The sequence below is a fragment of the Ranitomeya variabilis genome, chromosome 4 (genome assembly GCF_051348905.1).
Source record: "Ranitomeya variabilis isolate aRanVar5 chromosome 4, aRanVar5.hap1, whole genome shotgun sequence".
In the NCBI taxonomy this organism is placed as follows: domain Eukaryota; kingdom Metazoa; phylum Chordata; class Amphibia; order Anura; family Dendrobatidae; genus Ranitomeya; species Ranitomeya variabilis.
This window is the reverse complement of record NC_135235.1, coordinates 479,814,725-479,842,201: the sequence shown is the minus strand read 5'-3', so window position 1 is coordinate 479,842,201 and position 27,477 is coordinate 479,814,725. Positions and strand designations below refer to the sequence as shown.

At 42.7% G+C, this 27,477-nt stretch overlaps 2 protein-coding genes across 5 annotated transcripts in view; one reads left to right on the top strand and one right to left on the bottom strand.

Annotated features, from left to right (window-relative positions):
• Positions 1–27,477, top strand: part of SEPTIN9 (septin 9) — a 354,855-nt gene that overhangs the window by 253,706 nt on the left and 73,672 nt on the right. The gene's annotated exons all lie outside the window — the stretch shown is intronic.
• LOC143765325 (uncharacterized) lies at positions 1,507–4,197 on the bottom strand. Its single transcript, XM_077251862.1, has 6 exons — positions 4,082–4,197; positions 3,927–3,986; positions 3,771–3,839; positions 3,316–3,541; positions 2,899–3,058; positions 1,507–2,820 (listed from the first exon to the last, which is right to left on the bottom strand). Exons 1-6 carry the CDS (start codon positions 4,142–4,144, stop codon positions 2,229–2,231), a joined length of 1,170 nt encoding a protein of 389 aa, XP_077107977.1. The 5' UTR covers positions 4,145–4,197; the 3' UTR covers positions 1,507–2,228.

The following is a 27,477-nucleotide window of genomic DNA, read 5'->3' as shown; positions in this document are numbered from 1 at the left end:
ACTTTCTGTGTATCTACCCACCCAGGATAATAGAAGCTTAGGGTTATACACATTGCCTTTTTGGTAGGGGGCAGGGGAATAACCTTAAAAATATATATTTAAGAGAAAAAAGGTTATGGTTTTACAACTGTTTTAGTAGCTGAATTTAGCAACTGTTGGCTGTTACTTACAGTGCATATACATAACAAACAACGTAGCATTCTGGGTTAGGTTTTTTTGTCAAGGGTGGATAATATTGCTTTAAAAAAAACAAACTTGAAAACATTTTGTACACGATTTACTTTCTGCATAAGGCTAGGTTCACATTGCGTCAAGTACATGGCGTTAAACGGATCCGTTAAACGCATGTACAGAAAAGGATCAAATTTGTTGAAAAATCGGCTTCACGTTAACGCTTGCGTTAACGCTTTTGACAGCGTTTTTCTCATTTTGATGTCCGTTCGCGATGTATCCGTTTGTCTGCGTTTGTCACTGTCAATAAAGTTTTTTGTTTTTTTTCTCCTTTTGTCCTCGTCGGGGTGTAGGTGCAGACTCATTCTCCATTTTGAAAGCATTGAGTGAACTTCTGCTAGCAAGATGTTTGTGTCTGAGCTGGTTCGATTTCGCTTGATGCGGTTGCGACTTCGCCAGAGAAAGCGTAGTTCGCAAAGGAGATATTGGATCCACGAAGTGAATTTCTTGCGGAGTACTTATGGTGCCTTTCACACCCTGTATCTTCAGCTTCGGGATCACCCTTCAAAATTCCAACGCTATCTACGGATGTCCATTGAGACCTTTGATGTTCTGCTTTCACTTGTGAAGGATGAGATACATCATCAGCGCAGCACTTTCCGTGAAAGCATCTGTGCGGAGGAACGATTAGTAGTGACTGTGAGGTAATTATGAAATTTTTTCTCATTCTATTGACAAAGACTAGATCTAGGTATCGTGGGGCATAATGGTCATTTAGCAATTGTATATTCTATTTATGTAGCCTTTTAGTTGTCCTTAAAAATCCTAAACATTTTTTTTTTTTTCTTTTTCAATGCCGACAGATATCTGGCTACCGGAGAATCTTTTGCGTCACTGCATTACCAATTTAGACTGGGGAAGTCAACAATTTGCCAACTGGTTCGGGAAACTTGTGATGCCATTTGGAACAACTTGCAACCACTTGTGCTACCAACCCCAACATCAGAAATGTGGCTAGCGATTTCCCAACAGTTCGAGGATGTGGCTAATTTCCCCAATTGTATTGGTGCCGTGGACGGCAAGCACATACGGATTCAGAAACCAGCGCATAGTGGGTCCCTGTACTATAATTATAAAAAATACTTCTCGATAATCTTGATGGCTATTGCGGATGCAAGATACCGGTTTGTAGCTGTGGATATTGGTGCGTATGGCCGTACTAACGATTCAAGAGTCTTCAGAGACTCCAACATGGGGAGATGTTTGTATAGCAACAATTTTAACTTGCCCTCATCACGACCTCTACCGGGGACCGAAGACCCAAGTTTGCCCTTTGTTTTAGTTGGTGATGAGGCATTCCAACTTGGGCAAAATCTCCTCAAACCGTACTCAAGCCGCAGTCTGAACTCCACCAAGCGCATTTTTAATTATCGCTTGAGCCGGGCAAGACGTTATGTGGAGTGCGCCTTTGGGATTTTGACATTAAAATGGCGAATTCTACTAACGTGCATGCAACTGCAACCAGAAAATGTGGACCGTGTTGTGAAGGCATGCATCTGTCTGCATAATTTTGTGGCCAGACATGAACCCCAGGTGGTTGACCCCGATGAATGTGAGTCGAACCTCATGAGCATTGAATCTACTGCTGTTCGGTCTGCAGCACAAATAATGAGGATCCGTGACCAATTTGCACAGTACTTCATACATGAGGGGCATGTTCCATGGCAAGACAGACACGTGTAAAATTTATTTCAAGTCTGAAGCTGTGTCCTGATGTGTTTTTTGTTTTTTGGTTTTTTTTTATTTCCCATATGTCTTGTAAAATATGTCTTGTAAAATGTTACATTACTGTTATGTTGTGTTCACAGTCATACAAGAATCAGATTTTAAACAGTTTACTTAAGTTTCTGAATTTTTATGAAAGAACAGTTGTGAACTTGTTACATATGATATCCCATAGGGATGTAAAAAAACACACACGAAATTGGGTGGTAAAAAAACAATAAACCAAAGAACGTGAAACACAGTTTGCACCTGGCTGGGGACACTGAGCTGTACTACAGACTCTGGTATTGCGCGGGCGTATTGTCTGCCCAGGTGTATGATGGACTGCTACTTTGTCTCTGATGTTCCATGCTCGTTTCACACCGGGCTCTATATTGAGGGTTGTAGGCCGGCATGTCTATGCTTCTGGTTCTCGATGGAGCTGGCTCCTGGGGTCCCACAAATTCCTCAAGAAGGTCATTCAGTCTTTGCCGAAACAAAAGGTTTCTGTGTGCCGGGATATTTTGTGCTACGGGAACATAGGACAAAAAAAGTAGCTTCCACTCATTTGCAGAATATACAGACTCGCGAGATTGTAAGTCGGTAATTTCCCGCCTCAGGTCTTTCAGTTCACTCCGACACATGTCCTCAACCCGCTGAAGTCCATCGACAATAATGGCATCAGCGTCATCTTTTTGTGAAGCTCGCTTGCGTCCACGCACTGATTGCAACCGGGCACTCACACCTGAAGCCACAGTGCTTCTCTCCCCAGATCGTGGCTCGCTGATGACAGAGACGTCTTCAGTGCCCGTCTGCTGACTTGGTTCCAGTGGAGATGGCTCCAGTTCTTCTGCCTGTCTAGGCGCGGCGGTACTGCATATCGTGCTGGAACCAAAAAAAAATATATATTTAGCTTTAATTTTTAAACAATTTTGTCTCGCACGCAGACTAATTTGTACTTACGAGCGCTGAGACACTGTTTTTTGAAGAAAGAGCAATTGCTCGTAATGCACATACGGGGTCACCCGTTTGGCACCTGATCCACTTGGTGGATTTTGACTATTCCGGTAGTCACGGACAAAGCGGTCCCTTATTGATTTCCAACGGGTATGGACCGCATCCGCTGTAATTTTTAAAAAAAGGTAAAAAATATATATATATATATATATATATATATATATATATATATATATATATTAGTAGACAGTTCTTATTTTGATAGTTTAAAAATTGTGTATAGTTAGTTAAGATAGTTGATATATAGCTAGTAGATAGATAGTTGATAGATAGTAATTATAGATGATAGAGATATAGTTTAGTGTATAGGTAGTTGATAGTTCAGAGATAGATAGTAGACAATTTAACATCACCAATATTTACCAATTTTTTTCTTTGAGGTTGACGACTTCTCCATGTATCGGGGATCGAAGTGAGAGATAATTTGATCCCACAACTTCCGGTTCTTTACTATGTCATGGTGGGAGCTGTCGCTTTGGTCCCATATTGAGGGGTTGGCTTCCACAAGGTTGATCAGTGTCTCATTGTGAATGGTCAACGGCTCTTCATCAACCACAATCCTTTTTTTTTTTTGGCTTGCTGACTTGGACTATGTAAACACAAAGCGTAATGTTGAAAGGTTCAATTATAGATAGATACAGAGATAGATAGATACAGAGATAGATAGATACATAGCTAGATACATAGATAGATAGATACATAGATAGATACAGCGAAAGATAGAGAGAGAGAGAGAGATAGTGGATAGATAGTTTATAGATATAGCAGATAGAAAGCGAATAGATAGATTGTAGATACATTTCTAGTTTTATATTTACCACTGGCAGTTGTGGAGACGACAGACGGCGAGGAACCTTCTTCCTCTTGTGTCCTCCGTGTGCCACAACCTATTGAGTATGTAAATGGAAAAAAAAATTACATTTCTTTGATCAATAAATTTATGTTTGCAAAACTTAAAAATGTCTGCTATGTACCTTTGTTGGTTTTGCCTGTTTTTTTTGGGGGGGCCTAGCAGCCTCGGGCTCCGAAGACTCCTATTTGCAATAGAAACATGATTATACATATATATATAGCTTAATACACTGAATTTTCACACAAATTTTAGTGGTTTTTTAAAGTGCAAGCCTACCGACTGAGAAGAAAAAACCGCAGACACGCTGCTGCTGCTGCTGCTTCCCTCACTATCCGACATCTGCAACAAAGCAATACATTTTTAGTACACACACATCCGTCGTACAATACAGACTCCCATGATGTATACAGAGATATCTACTATATAATTGTCTAGGGAACTTCCGTCTTTCTGTCCTTCTGTCACGGTATTAATTCGCTGATTGGCCTCGGCAGCTGCCTGTCATGGCTGCCGCGGCCAATCAGCGACGCACACAGTCAGAAAAAAAAGGGCCGCCCCGCACTCACTGCCCGGCGCCCGCATACACCCCTCTGCTCACCGCTCACACAGGGTACTGTGACAAACGTCGCTGTGCAATATACTACGTGACTGGGTTCTGTATACTACGTCGCTGGGTGCTGTATACTACTTCACTGTGCAATACACTACGTGGCTCTGTGATGTATACTACGTCACTGGGCAATATACTACGTAGCTGGGCAATATACTACATGCTACATGGCTGGGCAATATACTACGTGGACATGCATATTCTAGAATACCCAATGCATTATCGGGCCACCATCTAGTATATATATATATATATATATATATATATATATATATATATATATACAAATGTACTTACATTTCCTGTGATCTTTTGCAAGACACTTTTTCTCTGGTGTGCAGCAGGCCTCAGGATGTGCGCTGGGGACAGTAATGGCCGAAATCCTGTTTCCTGTCACATGACCACATGGACATCCCTCAAACGCTATTAAAACGTATGGTTCTTTTTTGAAATTTATCAAGATTTGCGTCTGGCTGCGTTTGCAATAGACATCAATGGCAGAATTAACGCTTCCGTTAGTATTGCGTTAGCTTGGCCGGACCCAAAAACGCTGCAAGCCGCGTTCCAAGGTCCGTCAGGAAAAAACCGTTATGTGACTAACGCATGCCAAATTTGGCATGCGTCACGAGGCGTCAGACAATGCAAGTCTATGGGCGCGTTAGTATGTGCGTTATATTGCGTTTTCACTACTTAAAAACGTGTCCGTTAGACGGACTCACCTAGCGCAATGTGAACCTAGCCTAACTGTTTGACTTTTCCGATTTGGCAACCGTACAACCCACAAATATACTGTGGGATCTTGCTGGATTTTGAGGCTGTGTTCCTACCTCTTGGCATCTGTTTTTGTCACATGTTCCATTTTGGGCAGGGGAAATTAATTTGCTCTAACCAAACATTTGAATACAAATGAGACAATTAACAGTACAGGTCTGTTTGGGCATACCTGTTTAAATTGTGAAATTGGACACAGATACATAGCGCTGCAATATTATGGTCAGTCTAGTGTTGCATTAGCTTGAGCCATCCCATAAAACCTGACATGTCGTTGAGTCCACAGTTTTTCTTGGTTGATTATGAATGGCTGGTAAATTTGCACCACTCCATATGACATTGCCACTGCTTCTTCTATTTGAGCCACCTGTGTATAAACACTAGCAAGGTACACATTTGCTTCAAAAACTTTGGTAGCCTAAAAAGTCTGATACAGTACTGTTTTGTTAAAGTTTGAGTCTGTCAGCAGGAAATCTATGTGGAAGTAGCTCTTTTAAAGACTAGTCCAGCAATACCTTTAAATGGCCAATTGATTCCTTCGTTACTGAGTAATCAGCTTTTGAATTGATATGCAAATAAGGGCTATAGACCTGATGCCTCTGTCACTTTAGCTCTAGTAACCCCCAATGATGCCTTCTCTTGCTTGATTGTCAGCTTCTATGCTCTGGAACTACAGGTAAAGGTGCTGTCACTCAAGCAGGATTAGGTGGTACTGGGAAGGAAGTAGAGCTGGAGTGACACAGGCTTCACATCTACTACCTCATTTGCATATTAATTCAAATACTGATTTCTCGGGAATGGTGGAATGACTGACCATGTAAAGTTGTTGATGGACTTGTGTCTGAAAGAGCTACGTGACGGGTTGAGGTTGCTTGGACACTATCAAGGCTGTTAGCATTGTTAGGGGTTCAATACAGTAAGAGAAGACCCCTGTCATACACCTATTTTCAGGCCAATTAGAGATTATGCAGTGATTCACTATAAAGTTATTTGCCGTGAATCAAATCTTTAGGGAAAACAGTTCGATTATGTCTATTGTTGATTTCTCAGTCTTATATGTTTAGATCAATATCCTTTCTCAGGAAGCTTCGTAAACTTGGACATCCACAGTCAACTGGTTTGTGGCTATATGCTGTGAAATGGGTCTAGTTCTTCTACATTAATGGAGTTATATGAACTGATTCTGATATGTTTAGATTAATTCTCGCTTAGACATGCTACATACCGTAGTAAAGCACAGAGCAGCGACTATACAGAATTGTGCTCCTGGGGTGGCACTTGCCCCCTCTGAGAAGACATGATCTCTTTCATTGGTTGTATACAAAGTTACAAACTGTTTATATTCCACAGACCTGGCCAAGTTAGGATAGATGATGAAGGGAGGGAGGGAGACCCCATGCTACAATGAAACAGCAACTTCACTTTCTGGTAAATCTTTGCAGTCGCTGTCAGTTCCTCTTCCACTGGAAGTTTCCTACTTCTTTAGTTCATCTCTACCACTCCATGCCCCTCTCCTTTACTGCTCCCTTTCTTGCTCTCTTTTCTGGCTGGACTCTTGTTTTCTCCTGATCACATCTGTTCCAAGTGTGTGCGAGGGTTGTACAGAGAAGTGTTACCCGGGGGGATTCTGGAAGTATTTCTGCAGTTTAGAGCAAGAACGCTCTTGGGGAGGAGGGTATGTTGGAAAACATTGCTCACTAAGTATCCAAAAAGTCATGCTGTTTCTTTCTTCTATTCAAATCATTCCAATGCCAGGAGCTCATAGAAATCCTGTATTTATTGTCAAGGATACAGCACGATAGTTAATTTAGCAGATTACAGTACACTGAAAAAACAAAACCATGCAAACATTCAGCAATAATAAACCATTCCTGACTTTTTGCATTCAGGAGTCATTGGTAGTACGATTTCATTGACCAATACAAAAGCATATTGGTAGGCCACCAGAACGCACATGATATTCAATGGGACATGTCAAATCATTCTAATTACATTTTAAAATACAAAAACTATGGAATAATTTGTATAAAAATTAGAAATGAGTCCATTGTTCATTTTCACTCATTTACGGCATTCTTTCTATTACCATCTAGAGCTGTGAAAAGAAAGCAAAACAGAACTAAAATAAATACATAATAATAGCAATAAAAGTTTTGGGGCCATACTATGACTTTGAGAAATGTTGTGTTCCAAAAAAGTGTGACACAAAACACAACCACTGGAAGTAAATGGACCCATGAAAAGGATTAAAAAATATTATTGCATATATATATATATATATATATATATATATATATATATATATATATATATATACACTGTGTGTGTGTGTGTGTGTATATATATATATATATATATATATATATATATATATATATATAATTTATTTGTTGAGTTATTATATTTAAAACATTAATATAAAAAAATAATATTTATTACACATAATAGAGAAGCAGAAAGTTAAATATTTCACGCTTTGATATGATATAAGCTTTTTTCTCCTTCACGTTAAAAATTAATTAGAGGGATGTTCCATGTTTCAGCAGCTCAAGATTATTCTTTATGTAATGAAAACATACAGAATTCTCCACTCTACTTGCTGCTCCAACTCTTTATATTTTTTTTAGTATCTCTGCTTGCAGTCAATTAATATAAAATCATAATTTTTTATTTCTAGTGGAAAATGTAAATCTGGTCATGTGATGACGCACAGGTGCAGGGCTCGTTACAGTACATTACAGCTGGATTTTGTAACGAGCCCTGCACCTGTGTGTCCATCACATGACCAGGACAGATTTTTCTTCACCGGCTGTAAACAATGAATTTTCCTATGGAATGAGGTATTTTAGGAGAATTGTATGACCGTTCATCATCCTTTAGCTGTTGAAATATTTGCACGATAACTTACATGTATGGAAGGGTTTTTCATTAAAAAGACATGATGAAAACCAATTTAGTGTGGAGGAACCCTACATAAAGCATGGGCTCTCCGCCTAGGTCTTTTTACAGACCTATGGTTTATATCCCCTATAGCACCCCCTGGTGTTGAACTCAATTTTTACACTGACTTAGATCCAGAAATGCTGTAAAATTACTAATATCCTCACAATTTGTACAATAAGCTCTCACTACACAAGCCTCTACTAATATTACGCCATTATTGCAGTTATTAAGAATTGTTAGTCAGGCTAAGTATTATTAAAGATGTATTAAATGCAAGTTCTATTACTGAGAGAAATGGGTGCCACGTGCTTGGATACATTGTGATATAGACGTGGCCTGTTTATTCCGGGTGGTAATATGAGTTGAACGCTAGCGTATATGTCCTGAATGTTTACATACATCTCTTTATCAAATCGCAAAATGGACTTGTCCAAGAGAAAGGTCTATATATTATGTCTGTCATACTATAGCCTGTAATGCCACAGTGGTCCCCAAGCCACAGTCTTAGATGCCACGGCTATGAAGGCGCAGGGCTTATTAGCCCCCTATATGCCAAAGTGAACACAGATAACACAGTATGGACATGTAAAGCATAAAGAGCCCTTCACATGAAAAATCTTTACTCAAATATCAAATTGAGGTTGCTAGGGCACACCACAGGATAGAATGGTGAGTGCCCAGCCTACATCAGTGGCATAAATGTTATTAATTAGGTCTAATAGGTTGTTAGTGTATCACTCTGCAAGAAATAAGGCCTAGTAGAAAGATGAATCCAAATGGGGTGTCTTCTGCTGGACATTTGGGTTCTGCACATAATGGAGAATCCTGGGGTAGTTTAGTGAGTCAACTCTTGAGCTGCTAGCATAGCCACAGTGGATCCCATTTACACTAAAGTTTTTGTATAGCAGTGAGATTTGTTGCCTTTTTTGGCTAAATCACATAAGGCACAGTAATATACTGTATGTTATTACATCCATTTATTATACCTTATCAGCTTGTTTGTTAGGGTTAGTAAGTGAAGCACAGCACTAAAAGAGGTTGTCTAGGACTAACATACTGAGGGAAGACTTATCCAAATGATAGCTCACCAATATCAGATAGGTGGGGGTCAGACCAGCATTCGGTACCCCTAAAGATCAGCTGTCATCTGATCCAAGAGCGGCCGGATGTAAGCAATGAACAGCATGACACCATATGCTATTCCGTAGCAGCTCGAGAGTATTACAGATAGGCTTCTATTCAAAGGAATAGGAGCACCTGGGAAAGGACGCTAAACAAGATAATGGAGCTGTGCTATTTGGCTATTACATATCCATACTTTATCTACAAGCGGGCACTGTGGGAGCAGATGACAGCTGACAGGTGGGAGTGTCAGATCCCTACCAACTAGATATTGAGGACCCATTGGTTAGATAAATAATCAATATATTTGTCCTAGACAACCCCTTTACACGGTCCTGATTTGTAAAGATGTGGACTGTTCATGGATATGGAGCGTCTGACGAGTGGTATGTGGTACCTTACAGCCTCGGAATACTGTTGTGCTTTGCTCCGTTATAGTATAAATGACTCACAAACTGCATTGGGAACTGTGCTGCTCGCTGTTTGTCTTGGTGATGGTCCTAACGCTAAATATAAATATTCCGTCATTTTCTGAGTACATCTACTAATCTTCTCCTAGCCAGATGTTCTACAAACCACTCATGAGTGCAGAGAGCCAGCTGTGGAGGTCGCCTCCTCCTCTGTGACACCCCCAAACAGCAGGGCTTACAGGCTATACTCTTTGTACAACCCATGGGAGTGTTGGAGGAGATAAATAACCAAGAAGTCTATGGGGCTGATTCATTGAGACTGCCATTTCGTACGCCAGGGCTCGATGGAGTATGATGTGCCGAATTCATTAAAGGGCCCAAGGCACTTAATGAATTTGGCACTTCTTCTCAATGGCGTGTGTTTCGCAACATTTGCTCCTCCGGTCCCCATGAGAAACGAAAACACTTTTGCATAAGTTGATGGATGGGCATAATCACACCCCATACTTGCTGGGCCCATTTTAGTGGAGCTGCTTTAAATTTGCATAAAAACAGATAAATGTTGCCAAATTTTTGCGTAACTCCACATTCTGCAAAAATGTTGTGACTTTTCAAAGCAATTTATGCAAGTTTTCTAGCATAAAAGCTTTGAGGAATCACCAACTATGTTCAGCTTTATTTATTATTTATTATGCTATGCTTATAAACTGCTATCATATTCCGGCGCTTTACAGGCATCATCACCTCTGTCCCCATTGGGGCTCATAATCTAGAATCCCTATCAGTATGTCTTTGGAGTGGGGGAGGAAACCAGAGAACCCGGAGGAAACTCACGCAAACATGGGGAGAACATACAAACTCCAGGCAGATGTTGTCCTTGGTGGGATTTGAACCCAGGACTCCAGCGTTGCAAGGCTACAGTGCTAACCACTGAAAGTGGGAAACTTTTTTCTCACTTATCCAGACACAATCCGTTTTTTTTACTGCAGCAGGACCATTTACAGCTCCCTATGTTACAGAACTGCAATGAATCCCTTAAAATCGGATGCTATGTTGTGTCACTGTATGGCTCCCATAGACTTGACGAGTCTCATCCGATTTATGAAGATATGAAGAAACTAGTGCATGCTGACATTTTTTTTCACACGCAGATTAAATGAGTGAAAAACAAAATTGCTCATCTGCTCTGCTCCATTGAGTATCATTGGTCCGAGGTCCGTCCGTTTTCTCCACGGTCAGCACTTGGACTGAAAATATGGTTGTGTGAACAAGCCCAAAGGGTAGGTGCACAATTTAAGTATTTTCTGCAGACATTTGTATAAAAATGTGTCTCTTGGCAGGAAAAACGTGGCTGTAAAATACGTCCTTTTTTGCGTACATTTTGTATGCTTTTTTTCACATTTTTTCCCATTCATTACACATTGCAAAATGCTGAAATAATTCACATCCTGAAGATATGAAACTTCAAATCTGCAAGAGAAAAATAAGCAACATGTGCATGATATTTCACTTTTGTGGGACATTATAACGCTGGGGTTTTCACAGCTAAAATGTGACGTGTGAACATACCCTAATCCTCCATAGGTTAGATAGTTTGCTGATCATGGTGTATGTCACTTTAAGAGGAGTGAGTTACTCTATGGAGGTCCGCTCCTGGTCTCCCACTTTGCTCTTAGTAACCTGAGAGGGAAGCAGATGAGGCCTGGGATAGAAACTGGGCTGGGGGGACGCAGACACTCCTCTCTCAGACAAAAGAACGTTTCACAGAGTCCAGCCCCACCCCAAACATTTGTGAGCGACCCCACAAAAATAGTAATAATCCATTCTCTGCCAGTGAGAAATTTCAGAAAATGTCAAAATCAAATGATTTGTGGAAAATAGGGAGTTGAATTATGGGGAGAAAAGTTCTCTGGGTAAACATCTCATCCTTCCTTTTAACTACCGAGTAGCTGTCAGAACGGTTTTGATTTTTTTTCCCTTTGTAAAGTATCTTGCATTTTATATATTGGTGTTCTGTTTACACCATTTTGCTTTTCAGTCTGTTTTACGCTCTGAAAGAGATAATCTTCAAGAAACATTTGCATTGGATGATTAAACCAACATTTAGTTTAAATATTTGTGCCATGTGTTACGAAGAATCTCCCTGTTTGGGCCACCTTAAAGGGAACCTGTCACCACGTTTTTGGAAGATGGGATAAAAATAGCGTTAAATAGGGGCAGAGGTGGGCGTTACATTAGTGTGTTTGTTATGCGTTTATTACCCACCTAAGTTGCCGAAATACCTTTGCAAAGTCTCCGTTTTCGCCTGTCAATCAGGCAGGTCTGGTCAAAAGGGCGTTGTCTTCCCCCAGATTTTGCGTAGTTTTCCGTTGGTGGCGTAGTGGTGTGCGCATGCCCAAAGTCCTGAATCCTCTGCCAGGGGATTTAAAAGAGCGCGCTGTTCGTTTTCATTGGTGATCGGTGGGCGCGGCCATCTTCCTTTGGCCGCGCGTGCGCAGAAGCGGTGCTCTGCTGGCCGCGGCTTCAGGAAAATGGCCGCCGCGATATCCATCTGCGCATGCGCGGCATCCCGCGGCCATTTTCCTGAAGCCGCGGCCAGCAGAGCGCCGCTTCTGCGCACGCGCGGCCAAAGGAAGATGGCCGCGCCCACCGATCACCAATGAAAACGAACAGCGCGCTCTTTTAAATCCCCTGGCAGAGGATTCAGGACTTTGGGCATGCGCACACCACTACGCCACCAACGGAAAACTACGCAAAATCTGGGGGAAGACAACGCCCTTTTGACCAGACCAGCCTGATTGACAGGCGAAAACGGAGACTTTGCAAAGGTATTTCGGCAACTTAGGTGGGTAATAAACGCATAACAAACACACTAATGTAACGCCCACCTCTGCCCCTATTTAACGCTATTTTTATCCCATCTTCCAAAAACGTGGTGACAGGTTCCCTTTAATTACAAGAACACACCAGTAAAGGGAATTTGTTTCCAGGTATTTGTCACCCATCTGAGAGCAGCATGATGTAGGGGCAGAGATCCTGATTCCAATCATGTACGACTTACTAGGCTGCTTGCTTTATTTTTTATCAAATAATTATGTTTCTGAGATCTAGCAGTTCTCTGAATTATGAGCTCTGTATAACCCATCCACATTACTGATTGGCAGCTTTCTATGTCCACTCTGCATAGGCAGAAAGCTGCCAGTCAATGATGGGAGAAGGGTTATACAGAACTCATTAATATGGAGTACTGCCTTGCAGCAGGTTTACTAGTCCTCTAGTGATCATCTACTCCTGATTAAACAGTGATTTTGTCAAAACTACAGCAAGACACATTGCTGAAATCAGGAACTCTGACTCTACATTAAGCTGTTCTCAAATTAGGTGGGAAAAACCTGGTGGCAGACTCCCTTTAATTTTAACCCCTTCACTACCTTTTCCATTTTTTCTTCATCGTTTTTTGCTCCCCTCCTTCCCAGAGCCATAACTTTTTATTTTTCCATCAATATGGCCATGTGAGGGCTTGTTCTTTGCAGGACAAGTTTTACTTTTGAACGACACCATTGATTTTATATATAATGTACTGGAAAACGGGAAAAAAATTCAGAGGAAAAATTGCAATAAAACTGCAATTCCACAATTGTTTTTATTTTATTATTACCATGTTCACTAAATGCTAAAAATCACCTGCCGTTATGATTCTCCTGGACATTACGAGTTTACAGACACCAAACATGTCTCCGTGGCTGTTCGGGGCACATGTCAACTAATGAAAATCAGCTGACATGTCCTGGAAAAGTTTGGGGCTCATCGACGGAGCCCTCAGCAAATAGGAGGAGATGATCTTAGACCTACCTATACGACTAAGGTCAGAAAAGGGTTAATGAAAACTTTGCAATTAATCAATTCTACTGTGGTGGTGCTACAGGGCCATTGACTACTTGCATCACAGATAACTAGGGATTCAGTAAGTAGATCCACCTGTGATTTAACTATAGATCTGAGTGGGCCCCTATTCAGACATCTGAGTGGGCCATATCCAGGTAACCCTGATTACAACTATGGTGTCGCACCCTAGTTGTGGATATAGGGGAACCTCAGCAGATGACCACGCTGTTACTGAAAATAAACTTCTATACAGACCAACACCAATATTACTGCCATATGGTGACCATATGTAGTAGATATCAGTCCTGCAGATCATATAGGAGATAACAATACAGTTACAGATAGTGACTTACAGATGATGTTCTTTGTGATGAAGTCATTCACTTTTCCCGTCTTTTCCATCTTGCTCGGTTCGGCACGACAACTTCCTCCAGCCACAACTCGTCTGCAGAGATTAGAACAAAGACACATTTGACTTCTTACATTACCTGCACTGTCCCCATTTATTCCCAACCTGCATAAACTCCTCATTCTGCTGTCAACCCAATACTGAGCCGCTGCCGTATGTTCCCCTATTACTGCACCTGCTGTGTGGTACAAAAACCATGCTCCTCTTACTGCCCCACATAATAGTGCCCAACACTGTGCCCCTTACATAGTAAAATGCCTAATTTTTGCCATCTAGATGGTAAATTTACCCCCTAGAAAATATTTATGCCATTTTCAAGTGCCCTAAAAAACAATGTCCACATTTTGCCCCTAGAAAGTAATAATGAATCATGTGCACCTTTGACGGTCACAATTCTCTGTGTCCTCCTATAACAATAATGCTTCTTAAGTGTCCACTTAACTTTTAATAATGTCCAATGAGTCCCCTCATGCACAGTATGATGCCCCTATACCTTACCTATACACAGTAAGATGGTTTCACGGCTCTTCGATATAAAGCACGATGGATCGAATGCTACCCTATAGACAGGATGATGGGCCCATAGCATCCCATTTCACAGAATAATGATCCCTCAGCTCCCTATACACAGTATAATGCCCCCTCAGCTCCCCTATTTATAGTATCATGGGCCCTCAGTTCCCCTATACTCAGTATAATGCTCCCACAACTGCCCCTATTTACACTATAATGCCCCCACAGCTCCTCTATACACAGTATAGTGGGCTCACAGCTCCCCTATTTACAGAATGATGGGCCCACAGCTCCCCTATTGTTAGTATCACACCGAATCCCTGCTCTGACAGGCAGGGCCTCCGGCGTGTCACTTCACTCACCCGCGCTGTGGTCGGTTCTCTCCTTTCTCATGCTCCGCATGCTTCCAGCAGAGCTTCCAGCTTGGCCTCTAGCCATGTCCTAAAAGGCCAGCACGTGCACTTGCTATTTCCTCCCCAGCCGATGGCTGTGGGGCAGTATGTGTATATTGCTTCCTCCACACTGGGGAGGTGCCTGAGCAACCTTCCTGTTCTGCAGTCTAAGTTGCGTAAGGTTGTGTACTAGTCCTTGCTGCACTCTGGTAGAGATCCTGCCTGCTGTACCCTGGTGCCAATCCTGCCTGCTGCACTCTGGTGCAGATCCTGCCTGCTGCACTCTGATACTCTGCTGCACCATCCAGTCTGTCCTTCCGGGTCCAGCTGCCGAGCGTCCGTTAGTCTGTCCCGGAGTGGCACCTGGCGTGCATTGGGAGCCAAGCCTAACCTCACCATCAAAGGCTCTAATGAACAGTCCGGTGCTCGCTTAATCACGCCCCTCCAGGCTCTCCGCAGTCCGAGGCACAGTGGTTCCACAACCACGTCCGTGACACCTATAAATAGTATGTTGTTACCACACCTCCCCCAAAGCACAGCATAATGGTCCACATACTGTATGATAGCACCTACACTATGTAATGGTCCCCACACTGTATAATAGCCCCCACAGTAGCCTCCACACTAATGGTCCCACAGTAGCCCCCAAACTGTATAATGTCCCTCACATTAGCCACATAAGGGCCCCAACATTAGCTCCCATGCTGTGTAAGGCCCTGGTATTAGGTCCCAAGCTGTATAGGGGCCTGAGCATTAGGTCCAACGCTGTATAGGGGCCCCCGACTCAGCTCCCATACTGTATTAAAGGTCCCCGCGTTAGCTCCCACGCTATATGAGGGCCCCCGGATTAACTTCCACGCTGTATGATGCCCCCGCTTTAGCTCCCACGCTGCCAGAGGGGGCCATCCACAATAGCACTCACACTGTATGAGGGGCCCCCATACTTTATGATGCCTCCACAGTCCCATCACACGTTTTGGCAAAATAAAAAACCATCCTATATTCATGTGAACCAGTATCCTGAGTTCTCTAGCAAAGCACGGGTGGATCAATGCGCTGTCATTGTACACTCAAAATAACAGAGTCCAAGCACGGTGCAATGACGTCACAGTGCCAGGACTCTGAAGTCGTGTGCGTGCACAGGTGCATTACATTCCATTCTGTAGACCATTTTCTTGAAGACCTGCAGTTTACAGGACAGAGCGGTAGTGCAGAGATCGTGTGTCCCTGCTCTACCACAGAGAACAACTATATTGTCATGCTGCCCAGTTAACAGTAGCAGTAACTCCTGATGGGCCCCCCTTAGCAAGGTGCTTGGAGCGACCGAACCCTCTGCCCTCCGGTAACTACGCTACTGCTGGGTATTACATGGCATCTGCCATGCTATTTTAAGAGAAAAAAATAACAGAACCTGACAGGTGAATTATAAGGTCTCATTCAGACATCAATGATTTTTCTGGTGCACACAAAAAAAAAACAGTCCAAAGTTTCATCATTGTTTGGTCAGAGTTATTTTTTTTACCATCAGTGTTTCATCAGCGATTTTCAAGTCTGATTTTTTTTTTTTAAAAATTGCAAAACTTCTCTTCCTTGTGATGTCCATGGATTTCTCTGATCTATTAATAGACTTGTAGGGGTAATTTTGATCTGTGACTTCGATCAAAAACAGATCTTATCCGAGCACGTTCGCTCACCACTAAATAGTATCTATCACACAAGTGTGAGCAGAGCCTCAAGTGCTCATACAGTATAGGATGAGATGATTGTACCACACTTTTTTTTTTATCAAAGATTACAGTATACACATTTTTGGTGCATTTCATTTCATAAATGTGCCCTAATATCTCGTCAGATATCACATGATTCCTGGCCTGCTCATCATTTTTTATCCATAGACAGGAAGATATCTCAGCCATATTGTAACTTTTGAACCCCTAGAGACTAATAGTACAACTGTTATTTTATTTGTTCATTCAATGGCAACATAACCATTTTAGTATCAGATCCTGAGAAAATAATTCACAAAAAATGACATTATCCTCTTTTCATAGGATAACGGATAACTTGCAGATTGCTGCAACGGTTGGGACCCCCAGCGATCATGAGATCTGGAACACCACAAACAAGTCCCATCCTGAATGGAGCAGAAGTGTGCATGCTTGATCACCACTCCATTCATTGTTAAAGGGGCTGCTGGAGCAAATGGTTTCCCCCATCACTCCCATAAACAATGAATAAAACAAAGGTAAAGCATGTCCCCATCCGTTCCATTGAAACTCGGCTATCAGGGTTCCAGACTCTAGATCACGAGATTGCTGTGGGTCCAAGTGTCAGACCCCAGTGATCCACAAGTTTTTTTCCTATCCAACAAGAAATAACTTATTTGGGAATAACCCTTTAAAAGTGACAACCAATATGGTATTTTATCAGTTTTGCAAACTTACCTGTCAGAGCTACATTAGCAAAAGATTAAAAAGAAAAAAAATATTAGCCAACATCTGATATTGTAATATTGTAGAGAGCCAAAATAACTTTTTATATCCCTCTAGAAAACAAATGTAGATGGAAATATGGCCGCACAGTGCCTGAAAATCCAACAGTACAGAAAGACTAAAGATGTGCAGAAGTTCCAGTTGCACCTAGGCCCTACAGTCTTAGGACCCCGGGACCACATGAAGAGACAGCATTAGATAGAAGCATTTTGACCATCTGATTATATGATATTTTGACCACATAATATTCCCATAAAGCTTTTCTCTGTCTATTGATTGGTGACCAGAGCAAGCAGCTTCCATAGAGATAGCGTGGTAAAGGCTCAGTAGATAGGGGAGTGTTTGCACAAACTTTGGCTGAACTCTCTTCCTCTACTGGGAGAGGAGCAGATACAGGAACTCGGGAAATGACTTCACAAGTGTCAGAGGTCCATCCTGAGCATCATCAGTGTGTGTCTAATTTTCAGTGGCCTCACCCAGCCTCCCACTGCCTTCTGTCAGGTCCACAAACCCTTTTACTTCATTTGTTTTATCATCTGGACCTTCACGATGGAAAAGAATAGGATGCTAGTCTCAAGAGAATGAGGCTGATAATAATGGAAGAATTATAAGGCATGGGGAAGATAGACAGATACTTATCATATACTGTGCACAGACTCAGTAGGCAATTACTGTATACCAGGATTTTACTACTTAAAGGGAACCTATCACCTGGTTTTTGCCTCCAATTCTGAGAGCAGCATGATGTAGGGAAAGAAACACTGATTTCAGAGATGTGTCACTTACTGGACTGTTTGTGGTAGTTTTGATAACCGCCTGTAGATAAACAAAAAATGGGATTTATTTACTAGAGGACTAGTAAACCTTCTGCCAGGTAGTCTTGTATAGCTCTGTGTAACCACGTCCACACCACTGATTGGCAGCTTTTTGCCTATGCACAGTGTTCACAGAAAGCTGCCAATTAGTGGTGTAACACAAAGCTCAGCATTCAGAGAACTGGTAGATCTGAAGCAAATAGTAGATCCTATCTATTCTGACAGTTATTACTTATATACACTGGTACTAGTGAGTCCTAAGTGAGGACAAATGAGAAAAGAAGACAAGCTTCAAAAGGTCCAGTGTTCCCCCTCATACATCATTATGGCCCCAGCCCCATGAGGAACCTGTTAAGGTGAAACTTGTTGGGGTGGCTATGTATTTATTTTATTTGCGCTAGTGAAATCCTGTATATGTGATTGTTGATGCGTGTTCTGACAATTTTCTGCTAAACCATGGAGTGGAGCCATGCTGGCTTAGACAGCCTAGAACCAGTATATGTTAGTAATAAGTGGCAGAATAGATAGGATCTACTAAACTAGTGATCCGAGTATACATATAATTAATTCAGGATCATACTAATGATTTTTATACGCTTACAGACCTTTTATATATAACTAGCTGTACTACCCGGCTTCGCCCGGGTTAATAACTGCTGTTACCAAAACAGGAAGCCCACCCCCTGGCAGTATATATTAGCTCACACATACACATAATAGACTGGTCATGTGACTGACAGCTGCCGTATTTCCTATATGGTACATTTGTTGCTCTTGTAGTTTGTCTGCTTATTAATCAGATTTTTATTTTTGAAGGATAATACCAGACTTGTGTGTGTTTTAGGGCGAGTTTCATGTGTCAAGTTGTGTGTGTTGAGTTGCGTGTGGTGACGTGCATGTAGCGACTTTTGTGAGATGAGTTTTGTGTGGCGACATGCGTGTAGCAACATTTTGTGTGTCGAGTTGCATGTGACAGGTTAGTGTAGCAAGTTGTGTGCAGCAAGTTTTGCGCATGGCGAGTTTTATGTGTGGTGCGTTTTAAGTATGTGCAAGTTTTGTGTGAGGCAACTTTTGCATGTGTTGCAACTTTTGTGCATGTGGCAATTTTTCCGCGTGTGCAAGTTTTGCGTGTGGCGAGTTTTCCATGAAGAGAGTTTTGCACGTGTGGCGAGTTTTGCGTGAGCCTAGTTTTCCATGTGGCGAATTTTGCGCGTGGCGAGTTTTGAATGGCGACTTTTGTGTTTCGACTTTTATGTGGCGAGGTTGGTGTATGTGTGGTGAAATGTGTGCTGAGGGTGGTATATGTGTTCAAGCACGTGGTAGTGTGTGGCGCATTTTGTGTGTGTGTTCATATCCCCGTGTGTGGTGAGTATCCCATGTCGGGGCCCCACCTTAGCAAATGTGCGGTATATACTCTTTGGCGCCATCGCTCTCATTCTTTAAGTCCCCCTTGTTCACATCTGGCAGCTGTCAATTTGCCTCCAACACTTTTCCTTTCACTTTTTCGCCATTTTGTAGATAGGGACAAAATTGTTTGGTGCATTGGAATGCGAGGGGTTAAAATTTCGCCTCAAAACATAGCCTATGACGCTCTCGGGGTCCAGACGTGTGACTGTGCAAAATTTTGTGGCTGTAGCTGCGACGGTGCAGATGCCAATCCCAGACATACACACATACATACATACATACACACATTCAGCTTCATATATTAGCTATACATATATATATATATATATATATATATATATATATATATATATATATACACACATACACACACAGACATTCAGCTTTATATATTAGATTAAATAAAAGTCATGTTTTAATACATCCCTATATAAATATACACTGCTCAAAAAAATAAAGGGAACACTAAAATACCACATCCTAGATATCACTGAATGAAATATTTCAGTTGCAAATCTTTATTCATTACATAGTGGAATGCGTTGAGAAGAATAAAACATAAAAATTATCAATGTAAATCAAAATTAATATCCTATGGAGGTCTGCGTTCGGAATGATACTCAAAATCAAAGTGGAAAATGAAGTTACAGGCTTATCCAACTTCAGTGGAAATGCTTCAAGACAAGGAAATGATGTTCTGTTGTGTGTGTGGCCTCCACGTGCCTGTATGATCTCCCTACAATGCCTGAGCATGCTCCTGATGAGGTGGCGGATGGCCTCCTGAGGGATCTCCTCCCAGACCTGGACTAAAGCATCCGCCAACTCCTTAACAGTCTGTGGTGCAACATGATGATGGTGGATGGTGTGAGACATGATGTCTCAGATGTGTTCAATCGGATTCAGGTCTTGGGAACGGGCGGGCCTGTCCATAGCTTCAATGCCTTCATCTTGCAGGAACTGCTGACACACTCCAGCCACATGAGGTCTGGCATTGTCCTGCATTAGGAGGAACTCAGGGCCACGGCACCAGCATATGGTCTCACAAGGGGTCTGAGGATCTCATCTCGGTACCTAATGGCAGTCAGGCTACCTCTGGCGAGCACATGTAGGGCTGTGCGGCCCTCCAAATAAATGCCACCCCACACCAATACTGACCCACTGCCAAACCGGTCATGCTGAAGGATGTTGCAGGTAGCAGATCGCTCTCCACGGCGTCTCCAGACTCTGTCACGTCTGTCACATGTGCTCAGTGTGAACCTGCTTTCATCTGTGAAGAGCACAGGGCACCAGTGGCAAATTTGCCAATCCTGGTGTTCTGTGGCAAATGACAAGCGTTCTGCATGGTGTTGGGCTATGAGCACAACCCCCATCTGTGGACGTCGGGTACTCAGAGTATCCTCATGGAGTCGGTTTCTAACCGTTTGTGCAGACACATGCACATTTGTGGCCTGCTGGAGGTCATTTTGCAGGGCTCTGGCAGTGCTCCTCCTGTTCCTCCTTGACAAAGGCTGAGGTAGTGGTCCTGCTGCTGAGTTGTTGCCCTCCTACGGCCCCCTCCACGTCTCCTGGTGTGCTGGCCTGTCTCCTGGTAGCGCCTCCAGCCTCTGGACACTACGCTGACAGACAGCAAACCTTCTTGCCACAGCTCACATTGATGTGCCATCCTGGATGAGCTGCACTACCTGAGCCACTTGTGTGGGTTGGAGAGTCTGTCTCATGCTACCACGAGTGTGAAAGCACAACCAACATTCAAAAGTGACCAAAACATCAGCCAGAAAGCATTGGTACTGAGATGTGGTCTGTGGTCCCCACCTGCAGAACCACTCCTTTATTGAGTGTGTCTTGATAACTGACAATAATTTCCATCTGTTGTCTATTCCATTTGCACAACAGCATATGAAATTGATTGTCAAACAGTATTGCTTCCTAAGTGGACAGTTTGATTTCACAGAAGTTTGATTTACTTGGAGTTATATTCTGTTGTTTAAGTGTTCCCTTTATTTTTTTGAGCAGTGTATATATAATTTATTTGCCCCTCTGGGCAATCTGTTGACAAATAATTTGAATTCCTAAAAGGTTGTTCACACCTATTAGTCTATTTAAATGTCTTCTTAAGTGCTCTGTCAGGCCCAGAGAACTTAATACCTCATTAGCATATGAATTTAAATACTAATTACTTGGGAATGCAGCAACAGAAGATATTAAAGGGATTGTCCACTACTAGGACAACCCCTTCTTCATCTAAATGTTTGGCACTGATAAAATAAAAAAGCTTACACTCATTTCCCGTGCCGGCGCCGTTCCAGCAGAGTCGGCACTCGCATTCCCTGAGCTCTTGTGCTGGCGTCACTGTTCCCACCTTTGGACAAATTGAACATCAAGAGGAAGTGAAAAAGCAACCACAGCCCTGATTTCTTCTTGGTGTACGATTTGTTCGAAGGCGGGGCCAGTGACGCCCTCGCTGATTAGGCGCCAGGCTCACATGTCATAACAACTGCACAAGAGCTCTGGGAACGCGAGTGCCAACATCGCTGGAATGGTGCTGGAAGGGAGGGGAATATAGGCTTTTTTTATTTTATCAGGCCAAGTGTGGGGTATGAGAAGGGGTTGTCCAAGTAGTGGACAACTTCTTTAAGGTGTCAATGAATTTACATTTCAAAGACCTACATGCCCATATATGAGGTTTGGGGATGGAATAGGGATTGTTCTTACTGACAGATTCTCTTAACAGATACATTTATCCCAAATGTTATGCTGTAGCATCTGGTTTATGTAAACATCCTCTAATATTAGTGTAGCCAACTATGCTACATTAATTTACATAATTTGTAAGTGCAACTTTCTATTGAACCAATCTTCAGTCTTGGAGGAGAACAGCATTTGGCTGAGCAGTTCTGGCCCTTCTTTTTGTTGATCGGTGGGTTCTCAGCACACGGACTACTACTCTCTATGATATGCCAGAAGTTTCCTAAAAGTGCAGCTACACTTGAAACCCTAGAAATTAATGGTATAACTGATAAATAATAAATATAATTTGATAATCAAAATATTGTCAATGCAGCCGACCTTAGAGGGGGTAATTCTGCATATAATTTTTTTCTATAAACCAGAGAAAATAAAACAAAAGTAAAATATATATATAATTACTCACGCACTCCTCATACTGCTTCACAGCTGCAAATCCAGAAGTCCCTATTGGTCTTTGTTTTCTTTTTCTGCAGCTGTTCATATTCTGCACATCAGATCGCTGCAGCCAATCACCAGCCTCAGCGGTTCACCTTGTAGGCATTTTCATTTTAAAACATTTCCTGATGTTATAGAAAAATATATATATCCTGGAAACCCTCTTTATGCTAGAATGAAATGGCCACATTGCCACCCTGCAAACAAAAGATGCTTTTTTTGTCCTTAATTGGTCTTTTTATATATAGGAATACATTTTGCGATCTGATTGATGAATATAGATGTAAATTCATTTAGAGGCGCGACCCTATTTAGTAAATTTGTTGTGTCTTACTGCACATCAAGACTGGCATACAAAACAGCAGTCTGGATGATTTAGGTGTATTGCCTTCCCCTCACAAGTCTATACTTAGGTACTTACAATTTGTGCGTGCTCATCAGTCACAACAAGGTGACATTTCTTTGATGGCCATTGCGGTTATGCTTCATGATGAAGATAGTGGTGTCTTATTATTACATCATTATCTACGGACTACCAATTGGGTTGTGGTAACCTGCCATGTCTGCAGCTCGACAATCGCAAAACATATATCCCCATAGGCACAATTTAAGACACTTTGAGACTTGTGACTCCCACTCAACCTCTCTGGCATGTGGCTGCTGTTTGACAACTAAAGCACGACAAGTCAAAGACAAGTTTCAAAATATTTTTTGGACATGTGACTTGTATGAGAATTGCTGGAGACAAACCAGAGTTGCCTGTGCCACTGGCCTTAAAGGGGTTGTCTCAAGGTCTTAAATGGGTAAATTTGCAAACTGCTTGATAAAACAAGGGACCTTGCAATTTATTTCCTATTAAAATTCCTCTCTGTTCTCAAGCATGGAGGGATTTTTAAGTTTACAATGTACACTACAGGTCATTGCCAAAGTTACTGGCCACCATGCACTTAGAGTATCCAGTTACTTACCTCGGGAAGAAAAACACGGACTTGCAAACCCTATGCTCTTGAGCCTGCTCATGCCGCTCTGTAGCTTGCCTGATCCAACCAGCTTCAGTTTTAGTGCACTTCTCCCATGCCGCATAGCAAAGATGTCTCTTCTAGCAGCCTTGAATAGCGCTCAGTTTAGACCAGCAGTGCAGTTACACCACTGATCCAAACTGTGAGCCTTCAGGAGCTCACCACCATCAGCAACCAGAGGCAGAGAAGCAGTATGCTCCAGAAGATTAAAGGGGTTGTTCAATCTTCTTATATATGTCTGCAGTTACTAAATGTGTGTGTTGCACATACTGTCAGGAGTCTGCGGCATTGCCGGCGACAGCGGGCAGTCATGTGACTGCAAGTATGCGACAGTATGTGATTTGCAAACTTTTTACCATATTCTGACTACATGTGCTTGGCTTTGCTCCATATACTGTAAGTGAACTGAGTGAAGTGGAGACGGTCAAGTCGAAATGTCACCAAAATTACGCAAATTGCATTCACTGGAATCACGTTCTCTGCTCCTACATCATGCTTCTCTTAGATGTATCATTTTCTTTTTTCAGGAGCACACTGCTCCCCTGCCTCCCAGACCTCTGCTTACCAGTGCAGCGGTGTGCTCCTGAACATTGAGTGTTTCACCCAACAGGATGATCCAGCTGCCGCTCTGGACTTAGCCATCTCCCATGCTGCAAGCAGAGGCAGCGCTGCTTGTGCTGCACAGGAGAAGGGGCACGGCAGTGGCTAGATCCAGCCAGCTTCAGATTAGTGCTTTGAGGTTCTAAAGTATAGAGTGTGCAAGAAGAATGGGCTCCTTGACTAACCAGCCAGTCGTGATGGTGGCTGGTAAACTAGGCAATGAGCAGTAAACTATTTTTTTTTATTACAAGCACTTTGCGGATGTACACATTGACTAATATGAGCCAACGTTTTTCATCTAAAAATTACAGTTACACAAAAAAATTACCCATCTAGCTGGAAAGTGGCTGGGAGTAGGCATATCGCATACTTGCGGTCACGTTACCGCACACTCCTCGCACCAGCACCCAGAGAATCCTCACAGCACGCAATGAGTGATGTAAGGATTCATAAAGGCCCCGTCTCACATAGCGAGATCGCTAGCGAGATCGCTGCTGAGTCACTAGTTTTGTGACGCAACAGCGACCTCAGTAGCGATCTCGCTATGTGTGACACGTACCAGCGATCAGGCCCCTGCTGTGAGATCGCTGGTCGTGTCGGAATGGCCTGGACCTTTTTTTGGTCGTTGAGGTCCCGCTGACATCGCTGAATCGGTGTGTGTGACACCGATCCAGCGATGTCTTCACTGGTAACCAGGGTAAACATCGGGTTACTAAGCGCAGGGCCGCGCTTAGTAACCCGATGTTTACCCTGGTTACCAAAAAAAACAAACAGTACATACTCGCCTTTCGGTGTCCGTCAGGTCCCTTGCCGTCTGCTTCCTGCTCTGAGTGCCGCCGTACAGTGAGAGCGCAGCACAGCAGTGACGTCACTGCTGCGCTCTGCTCTCACTGTACGGCGGCTCAGTCAGAGCAGGAAGCGGACGGCAAGGGACCTGACGGACACCGAAAGGCGAGTATGTACTGTTTGTTTTTTTTGGTAACCAGGGTAAACATCGGGTTACTAAGCGCGGCCCTGCGCTTAGTAACCCGATGTTTACCCTGGTTACCCGGGTGCTGCAGGGGGACTTCGGCATCATTGAAGACAGTTTCAACGATGCCGAAGTCGTTCCCCTGATCGTTGGTCGCTGGAGAGAGCTGTCTGTGTGACAGCTCCCCAGCGACCACACAGCGACTTACCAACGATCACGGCCAGGTCGTATCGCTGGTCGTGATCGTTGGTAAATCGCTATGTGAGACGGGGCCTTAAGTCTTCAGTCACCTAGAATGACTGCAGACTACGAGCCTTAGACCGGACAATCCTGTTAAGGGTAGAGATCATTGCCTTATACAAACAAGTAGAAGAATACAAAAAAGATAGCAAAGGCAATGACTGGTCCTGGAGATACAGATTACAGATATAAGCAGAGTTGCAGAGTTCATATGTTCAAAGTTAAAGGCACAGCGCTTAAACTAGCTGGACAAGACAGAAAGAGAAAGCTCTCATTGACTGCCACCAGATTCCTGAAGGGGCAGGTGGTGATAAACCCTCGAGTGATTGCAAAAGACCTGCGCCAGGTTTCAGTTTGCACAGTACATACGGTAGCAGACTCAATGTTGAATGACTATGCATAAACTCCAAGGCATACACCTTTATTGACTCTCTAAGGTTGGCTCCAAAATCTTTAAACCGATATAAAGAAATCACAGAAGTTTGGTGATTCTGTTCTATGGAGGGATGAAACAAAACTGGAACTCTTTGCGCCCATGGATAAACGGTATGTCGGGAGGAGGAAGAATAAGGCATACACTGAAAAGAATGCCCTGCCTACAGTGATGTATGGTGGTGGCTCGGCGATGCTCTACAGCTGATTGAAAACCTGCAGCATGTGGAGTCCAAGATGGATTCAAACAAGTATCAGGCTATATAAGGGGAAAAACATCAGGTCTTTTGTGAAAAAGCTGGAGCTTGGGAGTTATTAGACTTCCAACAGGATAATGACACTCAGCGTACCTAAAGTCACCAAGGCTTGACTTCAGAATAAATCTTGAAATATTCTGGGTTGTCCATCATAGGTGCCTGACTTGAACCACAAAGAAAATCTTTTGTGGTCTTTATAGAATGCTTTGAACAAGGAAGAGGCGGCACACAAGCCTAAAATATTATTGAACTGGAGGCCATTGACCACAACAAATGGGATGAGATTCCTCACGATCGCTGTGAGAAGCTTCAGTCTGACTCTACATCACATTTGCGGCAGGTCATAACAGCCAAAAGTGCTCTACTAAGTACTAAAGACACTTGTCATGAAGGAGGTGCAGTAGTCCAGTGGAAGATCGGTATATGGGCCCTTTGCAGTCCAATAGTACGTTGTAATGCACCATTTATGTGTCTGTGGCAGAAGCTGCTTGCCTTGGTGGTAAAAGTGGCCCCCTTACCTATTGGGTCCCTGTGCAGTTGCAAAGGTTGCATCAATTGTTCTTCCCTGAGTTTTTCCTTCCAGAAACTTAAACTATATATGAGTAAAGAATTACTTCCAGCTGTTCAGTTTATACTGATACCAAGAAACACACATCATACATTTAACAGAATAATTCATGAGACTAATACTTATATAGATCCTGCTGAGATGACTATTACCATCACCACTTCTACATATGTTTGTCAGTGCTAATGCTGCATTTAATCTTTTTAACAATTGGCTTTTTGTACAAGTCCGAATGTGGGTCATATGAATCCTCTGTGTGATGATCAGATGATGCTGCAGAATGTTAGGCTTTATGAAGGAGCTCTGTGTATTAATTGTACTGTGTATACGTGGACAGTTTCATACTATTAGGTTTATCGCTGCTGATGTAGTGTATTGTCCCTTTAAACAGTGACAATCAGGATTGGGATATCAGACTTAGGCCAGGTGCCCGCGATCCGGAAGTAGCAGCGCTTTGGGCGCAGAGCATGTTCACTGCGTCCAAAGCACTGCTGCCTATTGAACACCGGTAAATCCGCATGTGATCACTGAACCGTGAGGATTCACTGCGTCCAATACATTCTATGGGTTCAATTTCTCTTGCAAAGACTAGCGTCTCCACAAGAGAAACAGACATGCTGCAGTCTGGAAAGAA